The 12,115-nt window shown below is 42.1% G+C and overlaps 1 protein-coding gene across 1 annotated transcript in view; it reads left to right on the top strand.

The window, feature by feature from the left end:
- The window catches only part of LOC138096872 (zinc finger protein 383-like), a 56,821-nt gene that overhangs the window by 1,906 nt on the left and 42,800 nt on the right, over positions 1-12,115 (top strand). The window contains exons 2-3 of the mRNA XM_068993125.1: positions 2,918-3,044; positions 5,762-5,898. Of these exons, the coding sequence (XP_068849226.1) occupies positions 2,918-3,044; positions 5,762-5,898 (264 nt within the window). The remainder of the gene's footprint in view (positions 1-2,917; positions 3,045-5,761; positions 5,899-12,115) is intronic.

Genomic DNA, 12,115 nt, shown 5'->3' with positions numbered 1-12,115 from the left:
GGCATGATAGCTTCCTGAGAATTGGGTCCCTGGGCAGGTCGAGGCTTGACGACCTCCTGGGACCCCTGAGACTAGCGGATCCCCGAGCAGGTTGAGGCGTGACAACTTTTCGAGGACCAGATCCCTAGTCAGGTCAAGGCGTGATGACCTCCTAGGATCCCCGGACTGGAGGTGGGCGTCCCCAAGGTCTTCAGTGTGACCAGTACTAGGTACGATTAGAGGGTTGGGTATTATAGAGTATTTCCCTTCCAAGGCCAGCTATTTTCTGGTTGTCTCTCCAGAAGATTATAGAGGCAACCTTATGGGTCTGGATGGGGCTCAGGAAAAGAGCATGAAACAGGAGGGAAGAGGGCAGAGCACAACCTTTGAAAGAATGACATAGCACAAGGGGATAATGTAAACCAATTAGAACCAACTAGGTCCAAGATGAAAAGTAAAATTCAAGTACTTAATCTCCAATCTATAAACCAACAGACACACCAAGAGGTGGCAGGACAGCTCCAAGGCAGTGTCAAAAGAGGGAGGAGTGGGTGGTTCCCCAATGGTTAAGATGATCCTCCCACTCATTAGCATATGAATTCCATCCCTTCACAAAACCTAGCCAGGCCTAATTCCCTGGCCCCAGCCCTTGCCCTTGGCAATGGTTCACACCCTGAAGAGTGGCTTCTCTCTGGATCCTAACAAATCCACCCCGCTTTGTCTCTCAATGAATTTTTTGCAATGAGACATCAGGGCCTGAGTTTCATTAGTTTTGGCCGAGCTTGAGTCCTGGGAGAGAGCTGAAGGACAGGAGCAAAAAGCAGTGGGAAAAACGTGCCAAGGAATCCCCTTCATAGCCCGCCGGAAAATTTGTTAAATATGTGACCGGTGCTCCCGGTTTCTTTGGTCTGATCCTTGGCACAGAGAAGAGAAAGGACAGAAGAACCCCCACCAGCTTGTGTAACAGCTACTGGGGCTCAGCAGATAGCACCTTTGGGACATGCTGAGGAGTAGCCTCTGCAGAGTTCCTCAATTGTGCCCCCTGCCACCCTCCTGTTCTCGGGAGGTTTGAGGGAACAAGAAACAAGAGATTGTAAAGGAATTAAGATTTCGTTAGGCATGTCGCTCCAGCGAGGACCTCTTACCTTACCCAGAGGTCTTCTAGGCTGAGACTGGGCCACGTGAGCTTTCTGCCAGTTTGTTTTTCTCTGTTCCAGTTTCCAGCACGATGGGCCTTCCCCTGCACTGGATTTTCTTCACCTTCTGCCTCTACGGTGGGAGCTTCGCTGAGTTGGGCTCCTGCTGTGCCTGGCCTCTTCTGCGTGGAGGTTGTTTCAGCCAGGTTACATCCGAGTCACGGCACCATTGATGTCATGCAAGTGTATGTTCCTCGGTTCTTTGTCTCGTCACAACAAAGATTTGGAGCGACGGACATTAAAGCCCTCAGCGCATCACAGCTCTCGGGTCTTGGACAAACCGTGTTATAGCTTTTAGGCAAATCAGTGTTACAGCTCCATTTTATTTAGAAAATAGCAGGAGAATACATCCTCGAAGGGTGAGGAGAAAAAGAGAATGTGCTTTGGCTCCTCCTTTTATATGTTTTCTTCCACCTGGGCCTGCCCTATGCAAATTAGGTTTAGCCAGGAGTGCTGTTTCTTCTACCTGAAGTCTTCACTCTGGTCCTTGGACCCTCCTTGACCTTCCTTGTCTTTTAGCCTCCGCCATTTTGGACTCCTTTTCCCGATTCTACATACCTAACAGTATCATCTTCAAATATTTATGTGCATTTTCAATCAGTTAATAATTATCCTGATTTTATTGACATGACAGTTTTTCTCTTAATAAGTACACAGTCCCATTTTAGTGTATGTCTGAGGCATGAACATGTTAACATCATTTGATTGATTTTTTGTTTTTCTTTTTTGAAGATTCCCTGAAGCAGAGAATAGCTACCCACTCGAGTATTCATGCCTTGAGAATCCCGCGCACAGAGAAGCCTGGCAGGCTACAGCACCTGAGGTTGCAAAGAGTAGGACTCGACTGAGTGACTAACACTTTTCTCGTTTTTAGTATTATTTACAAATACAGAAATTTCTATAAACTTTCATTAGAGTTAGCTCTGTGCATTTGTCTCTGTTTGATTAAAGTCTAGAGTCACAAACTGAAGTAAAAGTTGCTGCTGCTGCTAAGTTGCTCCAGTCGTGTCCGACTCTGTGTGACCCAATAGACGGCAACCCACCAGGCTCCCCAGTCCCTTAAGCTGTCATTTAAAGAAAGTTTGTTAAAATATTTGCCAAAAGATGCTACAGCAACAATATTGATTTTAAATTATTTCTGTTATACATTCAAGACTCTGAAAACTGTCAAAAAGTAGTATATACCAGATCGTTAAAATGATTTTTGTCACCGAGGTTACTATCTTATCTGACCTGTAAAATCTGTAACATACTTAAAGTTCAAAGTTAAATGTGAATTCTTTCCTTACTATTCTACTTTGTTGCTGTTCACACATTGTCACTCATGGAGCAGAATTTTCAACATTACTAGTTCAAATAAGCTTGTGAAAAATGAGGCACACTGAGCCCACTCCAGAATATTTGGATCAGGAAGTGCTTTTTAAAAATATTTCCTGTTTCTTTTGATAGACAGTTTATCATCTGTCAACTGAGTTCAACACTCAAAAATAAATATGCCAATGTTGATCTGATTATAATTTCTCTTCCAAATCAGAGTAACTGCTGTAGTGGTTGATGGATTGTATCTCATCCTCTTTTCTTGGGGTTAAAAATGTGGTAGAAGACATTACTGTGTAAAAATTATATTCTTGTGTAACACCAGACATTCTCCGAAATCAAAACCATTTCTCTTGCTAGTTTCCTCTTGGGTCACATTAGGGAGTCTTCCCATGGCCACATGGAACCTGTACTTTGTATTTCAGGGACGGCTGACATTCCAGGATGTGGCCATAGACTTCACTCAAGAGGAGTGGGAATGCCTGGGCCTCGGGCAGCGAGAATTGTACAGGGACGTGATGTTAGAGAACTACAGGAACCTGGCCTCCTTGGGTGAGGATAACTTCCAGAATCCCTTCTCTACCCACTGGGTTTTGGTTCCTGTATTTCTAGAATGACTCCTAGAATCTTCTGCTCCTTACAATAGGTTCAGATCCCTGCTTTCTATGGGAAAATGGATATTTATGAGTTGAGAAAGAAAACTTCATGATGATTCATTATGATTCTAACTTTTCCTTGATGGAATCTGCCTCCTTCTTCTAGGTTAGTGGTAATTCTGAAGGTTCTGCAGTATAAAAGGGTGCCACTCTCCTTTATAAATCAGATTTCTCCTACTTACTTACTTTGGCCTTAGTAGCACTTGACTAGAATCTCAAGATCTTTTCTTTATGTATGTTAGTTATAAAAGCACTTCAATAAAGTATTTGGGGATATAATTTTCTAGGCTATGTTAACATTAAACCTTGCCTTCTCTAGAATGTTAATAATGTAATAATGTATTGAGCAAGATTACAGTCATGTCTGACTCTTTGCGAGCCTATGGAATAGTCCATGGAATTCTCCACGGCAGAATACTGGAGTGGGTAGCCGTTCCCTTCTCCAGAGGATCTTCCGAACCCAGGCATCAAACACAGGTCTCCCACAGGGCAGGTGGCTTCTTTACCAGCTGAGCTACCAGGGAATGTTAATACAGCTTAGGAAATTATGTCCCCAAATACTTTATTTTTAGGCTGTATTAAGATTCTACCGTGCCTTATCTGGGCTTCCCAGGTGGCACTAGTGGTAAAGAACCTGCCTGCCAATGCAGGAGATGTAAAAGAAATGGGTTTGATCCCTGGGTTGGGAAGAACTCCTGGAGGAGGACATGGCAACCCACTCAGTATTTTTGCCTGGACACTCCAATGGAGAGAAGAGCCTGGTGGGCTACAGTCCATAGGGTGGCAAAGAATCAGACATGACTGGAGAGACTTAGCACATATGGCTTCTCTTCTCACTTGAATATATATTAGATTGGAAACTGATGAATCTCTAGCAAAACAAATATCCCTTTTCCTGATAGCAGGTCTTGTGGTCTCTAAGCCAGACCTGGTCTCGTTTCTGGAGCAAATGAAGACTCCCTGGGATGTAAGGAGACTGGAGACGCCAGGCATATACACAGGTAGGTGTGAATGGATGGAGCCGATGAGTCAATGGCAGGATTAGTGAGGAATTTATCCTTTGTCATGTGGTTTGGGAAGATCTGCTTCAATGGAAATGATTTTAGAGAAGTCTGGGTTTCTTTCTGTTGCTGTCAGAGGCGGATATCATCTGCCCCATTCTGTCTCTTTAAATCATTCCTGAATTCATCTCCAGTGATTACTTTTCTCAATCACAGTGAGAACTGAAATCCTTCTCTTGGCCTGTGACAACCTGCATGAATCAATTACTATTCCATTTCTTCAGGGGGCGGGGTTCAGGGGGGCTAGGAAAATTGCACATTTCTGAAAAACTCTAAGATGCTTCTATTAAAGTTTCTACCTCTAGATGGCTGTGTGTGAGTGGAATTGTAGATATACTGCCAAAGTTCTAGGAATATTGGGGACAAAGGGGTGTTTTTTTTTTTTTTCTGACATAATTTCTAAAAAACTGGAAGCTACACTTCAGTTCAGTTCTGTTGCTCAGTCGTGTCCGACTCTTTGAGACCCCATAATCGCAGCACGTCAGGCCTCCCTGTCCATCACCATCTCCCAGAGTTCACTCAGATTCACATCCATCAAGTCAGTGATGCCATCCAGCCATCTCATCCTCTGTCGTCCCCTTGTCCTCCTGCCCCCAATCCCTCCCAGCATCAGAGTCTTTTCCAATGAGTCAACTCTTCGCATGATGTGGCCAAAGTACTGGAATTTCAGCTTTAGCATCATTCCTTCCAAAGAAATCCCAGGGCTGATCTCCTTCAGAATGGACTGGTTGGATCTCCTTGCAGTCCGAGGGACTCTCAAGAGTCTTCTCCAACACCACAGTTCAAAAGCATCAATTCTTTGACGCTGAGCCTTCTTCACAGTCCAACTCTCACATCCATACATGACCACAGGAAAAACCATAGCCTTGACTAGACGGACCTTAGTCAGCAAAGCAATGTCTCTGCTTTTGAATATGCTATCTAGGTTGGTCATAACTTTTCTTCCAAGGAGTAAGCGTCTTTTAATTTCATGGCTGCAGTCACCACCTGCAGTGATTTTGGAGCCCCCCAAAATAAAGTCTGACACTGTTTCCACTGTTTCCCCATCTATTTCCCATGAAGTGATGGGACCAGATGCCATGATCTTTGTTTACTGAATGTTGAGCTTTAAGCCAACTTTTTCACTCTCCTCTTTTGCTTTCATCAAGAGGCTTTTTAGTTCTTCACTTTCTGCCATAAGGGTGGTGTCATCGGCATATCTGAGGTTATTGATATTTCTCCTGGCAATCGTGATTCCAGCTTGTGTTTCTTCCAGTCCAGTGTTTCTCATGATGTACTCGGTATATAAGTTAAATAAGCAGGGTGACAATATACAGCCCTGACGTACTCCTTTTCCTATTTGGAACCAGTCTGTTGTTCCATGTCCAGTTCTAACTGTTGCTTCCTGGCCTGCAGACAGATTTCTCAAGAGCAGTTCAGGTGCTCTGGTACTTTCAGAATTTTCCACAATTTATTGTGATCCACATAGTCAAAGGCTTTGGCATAGTCAATAAAGCAGAAATAGATGTTTTAAATGGAGAAAAACCTTACAAATATAAAGTATGAGGAAAAGCCCTCAGTCACCACTCAAGTCTTATTCGACACCAGCGAATTCATACTGAAGAGAAACCTTACAAATGTAAAGAAAGTGGAAAATCCTTCATCAAGCACTCACATCTTATTCAACATCAGAGAATTCATACTAGAGAAGTGGCAAAGGCTGTAATCAAAGCTCTCACCTTATTAGACATCAGAGAGCATGTATTGTCGAGAAACCATAGTAATAAGTGATGGAAGAGGTTTGTCCTAAACATATACTTCAGAAAATACAAGACCATGTATTTAAGAAAGATAAGGAATGACATAAAGAAAATGTGAAAAATTATTTAACAGAAATTAAATCTAAATAAATATCAGAAATTGCACACTAGAAAAAGTGAAAGTCACTCAGTTGTGTCCAACACTTTGCAATCCCATGGACTGTGTCCATGGAATTCTTCAGGCCAGAATAGTGGAGTGGGAGGTGGATTCTTTACCAACTGAGCTATCAGGGAAGCCTGCACAATAGAAAACATTTCATCAATCCTGTTTTTTCAAGTTCTTCTTCAGGAGAAGTATTGTAGTCATCCACAGGTAAAACAGATAAAAAATTGATATGTTAGTAGGGATCACAAGATGAAGGTTGGTATTTAGAAATGTACAATTTTTAGCAATATGTCTTTGTTTATATTAACATGAATTGTGAATATTTGAAAACCAAAATAAATGTGATTCAACTCTCTAAATTACTCCATGCTGCTATGCTTCATTTCTAGTGTGTAGGCAAAGTTATGGTTGATGGTTGCTATCTCAAAGGTGAGACAAGGCCTTCTATCCTAGGGAGAAATCATTTATATTTATTCTCCATTAGAAGATTAAGGACCCAGTAATGTAACATGTACATCTAAATGGAGGCGTTAGTCATTCATGGCAAACATTCCTATAGGTCACCATGAGGTAAGTGTTCAGGGAGTAATTCCACATATTAAAGTAAGATGTACATTTTCAATAGTTATGTCACTTGCTTTTTAAGTAAAATACAATGACAGTTCACTGAAATCTTGATGTATCTTTATAATATCCACAGAAGTCATGAATATTAGTGGACATGCTTCAAATAAAGACATTTCTGATCCCCTAGAAATGTATGGAAACCCCTCCCAGAAAAGTCATGGAATTAGTGTATGTCTTGTTTGGTAAATGATTAACCTCCATTTTGTAACCATAAGAATCACAGTTTGCCGATCATTGTATCAGAGGAATGAATATCATTGATTATGCTTGTAATCTGTATTTTATTCAGTTACACAGTGGGTTGGAAAAGGTTTTATTCTGACTGTGTGATATGACATGTTAATAAAACTGGACGGTTTCTTGTGATGAAGTTGGTGTGTAATGAATTATCAACCTACGGATTTAAGGTTGAATGGAAAATACCTAACAATAAACTCTTTGTTAGCATAGAGGGATGATAACTGTAACAATTAGTTTCCACACTGCCTTTAAGCCTCAAATAATTGGATATTTCCCATCATTTCTCCATTATACTTTTTTCCCCTCTCTGGAACTGCTGGGACATTGTGATGGTTCTAAGAAGGATCATACAGAGTATTGTTGAGAGTTTACCTGAACTACTCCATGCTGTTGCTGCCTCGGTGTCTGTCTGGGGAGGAGGCAGCGTGCAGGTCCTTGAACTCACACCAGTCAGTCCTGGCAACACCTGCACTAGATGACCACCCACCTTGAGACCAGCAGTCTTGCTGAAGCCCAGGGTCTACTGCACAGGCCTCCCTTCAGTGACACCCTCAGAGCTCACCAGATTCCTGCTCCTCTTGGTTTGAATGGACCCATCCACACTCAGCCTGGGGAGCCCACAGCACTTCACCCAAGGACTCTTATAAAGGCCTGAACCCCAAGTACTGGAGCTTTCTCTGCTTGGTCCTAACCTTGATCTAAGAAATTCCTGCCCTAGAACCTCCTCTCCTGAGAGGTCTCAGGTGTGCTGAGGGTGAGGGCTGAAGCTCAGGGCTCCTGGGTGTGGGTCTTGGGGGAGAAGCATCAAAATAAACAGGGAACTTGCTGAAGAGTCATTCATGGCCCCTCTTCAGACCTGCAGATTTATAACTTCTTAGAGTGGGGACCTGACCTCGAGGGGTTCATATTCACTGAAATGGTTCAGAAAGAACCTTGTAAGTGGTTTCAGCCCAGTTTCCTATCAAGATCACCTGACCAGTGTTAAGCGATAACCTCCCCACAGAGTTCTGTCTTGGTCCTGTGGGGGCATCAGTGTGTAGGTGCGTAGGAAGTGCTCCAGGGGACTCTAAGGGGAGGCCTGGGTTAAGGACATGGCTCCTGGTCCATCTGTGAGAGCTGAGGCCTGGCTTCAGTCTGAGGAGACACTGCAGGGTTGGTCTAGCTGGATTTGGACCAGGGAAGTCAGTCAGCTCACATCATCTGTGTGAGCAGAGGGTTAGGAGCTCTCTCTGAGGAGAGAACAATCAAGAAATAAGTTCAAAGGCTGGTCTCCAGGAAAGGAAGTAATTGTTCCTGAATCTCTCCTGAGACAGGACAGGAGAGGTGGGTCTTTTCAGCTTTTCAAGGTTCTTCTGTCTGTAGGTGAAGTAGTTGCAGGTTAAAGAGCTGTGCAGATGCCTTTGAAAGTATATTTTCAATATGCAGAGATGTGTTTGCTGCATAACATCCTCAGAGAAGACAGAGCAGGAGGAAGAAGAGGAGCAAATGACAGTTCTGTCCTGGATCTGGGCCTATGTCTGCTTTTCCCCCTAAAATGCTTGAACTGAGGGAACCTGCAAACCTTTTGTTCTCTGCTTGTAATTTTTCTGCCTGGGGAGTCTGTTATCAACTTCTTATTTTTCCTTTTTCTTATCATAGTGAGGACCGGCTCTTTAGATCACTTCTCCCTTGTGTCCCAGAACCTTGTCTCCCTTGTCTGTATCCTGGCTTTCTATAGAGCATGATGAGTTCTCAACCTGAATGAGTGACATTCAACTGGTGAAAATATTCCCTTTGTGAGAGATCAACATGGGGAGGCATAGGTTCTGAGATTCTCATTGGCATGTGGTTCAGTCTTGGGACCTTAGAGAAGTAGGGGAAATTAGGGATGAGTTTACATATATGTGCAACTTGAGACATTTAGAACAGGATTAAGAAATTGTCCTCATGAATAGAATTACCTCAGTGGTCTAAAATTCCACAGGAAGTTTTGGGAATAGAAGGAGAAAAATATGAGAGACCTTTCTCTATATTGGTAGGAAGGACTCACTCTTAAGTGTAGTCTTAGGATACAGAACATGAAAGTTGTAAAAGAAGTGAATTTTGTACAAAACTGATACTTTTCAGGATTCAGATCACTGCTAACATTTATCCCACTACACCTCACGTTCTCTGGTTCTGGTGCTTCTGCGATATTGTGATATTGCGAACTGTGATGTTCCTGCTTTTTGACTTAAATAAGGATTTTTGAAAGATTTAGTGAGGGATGTGGATAAGCTGCCAAAATTAATGTAGCAAACTGTGCCTTCTTAGTTCCGTTTGCTTTAGAAAATGAACACTCACCTGTGTTTACTAAGGTTCTTGCATTTTGGAAATGGAGGTTTTCATCACTCAAGCCCAGGTCTGATCATTTCCGTTAGTAATATACTCCACACTCATTTTCCAGACAGAATTCTTATCATGTCTTTGTATTTTCTACAATATTTACAAGAATGTTATTACTTATGTATGTTTACCTGTTAAATCTAATATATAGTGCAACACAAATGATAGAGATTTTCAAAGGAAAAGATTCAGAACCAAGAGCCCTAATTTTTGCCATTATGTGTTTTTGCAGCCTAGTGTATTTAAAAAATACAGATATTGCCAGTAATAGAGTATAAGATTTAAACACAGAAATCTATTCCTGATTTTATAAACATGAATTATTTTTCTCCCAACTAGTGTATGTTTGTATGCATGAAAATGTTAACAGTATATGGCATTTTTTCTCTTTTTGATATTTTTGCCAGTTACCTCAACTGGTAAAACATCCATTAGAGTGGTCTCTGCGTTCAGTTCAATTCAGTCGCTCAGTCAGGTCTCTGTGTTGACTTAATTCTTTTTACATAAAATCAAGCTCAGATCCATTGAAGTAAATCCCAAGCTCTACATTTTCTGAACATTTAATCAAATATTCCAAACAATTTTCAACAGCAATATTTTTTAATCTAAAATTATTTATGTGGCTCATTCAAGATTACAAAGTAAAAAACTTTTAGAATGTTATATAGTTCAGAAATGGTCAAAAGGATTGTTTTCTCTGCTTACTAATCAATTAAACCTATAAAATCTGTGACGCGCATAAAGTTCAATAATAACTATGAATTCATACCTGGCTCTTTTCAGTTCAGTTCAGTCTCTCAGTTGTGTCCAACTCTTTGCGACCCCATGGACTGCAGCACATCTGACAATCACCAACTCCCAGAGCTTACTCAACCATGTATCCATTGAGTCCGAGACACCATTCTGCCATCTCAGCTTTGTTGTCCCCTTCTCCTTCCACCTTCAATCTTTCCCACCATCAGGCTCTTTTCCAGTGAGTCAGTTCTTTGCATCAGGTGGCCAATGTATTGGAGTTTCAGCTTCAGCATCAGCCCTCCCAATGAATATTCAGGACTGATTTCCTTTAGGATGGACTGGTTGGATCTTCTTGCAGTTCAAGGGACTCTGAAGAGTCTTCTCCAACACCACAGTTCAAAACCATCAATTCTTTGGTGCTCAGTTTTCTTTATAGTCCAGCTCTCACATCCATACACGACTAGTGGAAAAACCACGGCTTTGACTAGATGGAACTTTGTCGGCAAAGTAATGTCTCTGCTTTTTAATATGCTGTCTAAGTTGGTCATAGTTTTTCTTCCAAGGAACAAGTGTCTTTTAATTTCATGGCTGCAGTCAGCATCTGCAGTGATTTTGGAGCCCAAAACAATCAAGTCTCTCACTGTTTCCCTTGTTCCCCCATCTATTTGCCCTGAAGTGATGGGACTGGATGCCGGGGCTGTTTGCCATGGCTCTTTTGTCTCCGTGTTATTCACAATGGCCACTTATCAATTGGACATTTAGTTAAAACTAAGCTTGTTCAAGATGAAAAACTGTGGCCCCACGCTAGAACTCTTGAATCATAATGTGCTTTTTAAAAATATTCCTGCTTTGACTGATATTTATCCTGTGCAACACAAGGAAAACCCTCAAAACTAAATATGCCTCTGTTGATCACATTTAATAATTTTTCTCCCAGATGAATGAATGACTCCTAGTCACTCAGTCACGTACCACTCTTTGTCACCCCATGGACTATAGCCTGCCAGGTTCCTCTCTCCATAAGATTCCCCAGGCAAGAATACTGGAGTGGGTTGCCATTCCCTTCCCCAGGGGATCTCCCCAACCTAGGGATTGAATCCAGGTCACCTGCATTGCAGACAGATGCTTTACCATCTGAGCCACCAGGGAAGCCCAAGTGGCTTTGTGGATCATCTGTCATCCTGTTTTCTTCAGGTGAGAAATGCGCTAGAGCATATTACTCTGTAAAAAAGTATATTATTGTATATTATCAGACACTCTTCTCATTGAAAAACTAGTTCTCTGTACTTGCTGTTTTCAACTTGTGTCACATTAGGAAGTCTTCCCACAGGCACATGGCATATGTCCTTTGTATTTTAGGGATGGCTGACATCCTGGGATGTGGCCATAGACTTCAAGAGTGAGAGAGTCAATTCCTAGGCAGGTTGATAAGAAGTCCGGGGGTCCCCAAGGAGAGAGGGGTCTGGAATTCTCAAGGAGAAGGAAAGGACAAACTTTTTTGTCTACGTTCCTTAGTCTTAGTCAATTACACAACTCAGTTTAAACTCTGTACCAGGGATTATACAACAACAATATATCCTGCTTGAGGACAGTTTCTCCTTCCTGAAAATCTGGCTAATCCTGTTATCTTAAAATGTAAATTATGGGAGCGGGTCTAGGAAGATCTTTACAACCTCCAGACAATCTTTTGTTTCATTGGGATAACTAATTAAAGGTATATAACTGCCTTGCTAACACTAGTGAGTGGGCACTCTTTCTGCCCCCTTTGATGTCTATGTCAGAAGCTTTCTCTATCTCTTTTATACTTTAATAAAACTCTATTACACAAAAGCTCTGAGTGATCAAGCCTCATCTCTGGCCATGAATCGAATTCTTCACCTTCAGAGGCCAAGACTCCCAGTGGCTTCTGTGGTTCAGCAACAACCTTTCAAGAGGAGTGGGAGTCCCTGGACCTCGGTCAGCGGAATTGTACAGGGATGTGATGTTAGAGAACTATGGGAACCTGGCCTTCTCGGCTGAGGACAACTGCCTTCCA

The sequence above is a fragment of the Capricornis sumatraensis genome, chromosome 20 (genome assembly GCF_032405125.1).
Source record: "Capricornis sumatraensis isolate serow.1 chromosome 20, serow.2, whole genome shotgun sequence".
NCBI lineage: Eukaryota > Metazoa > Chordata > Mammalia > Artiodactyla > Bovidae > Capricornis > Capricornis sumatraensis.
This window is presented reverse-complemented; position numbering and strand designations above follow the sequence as displayed.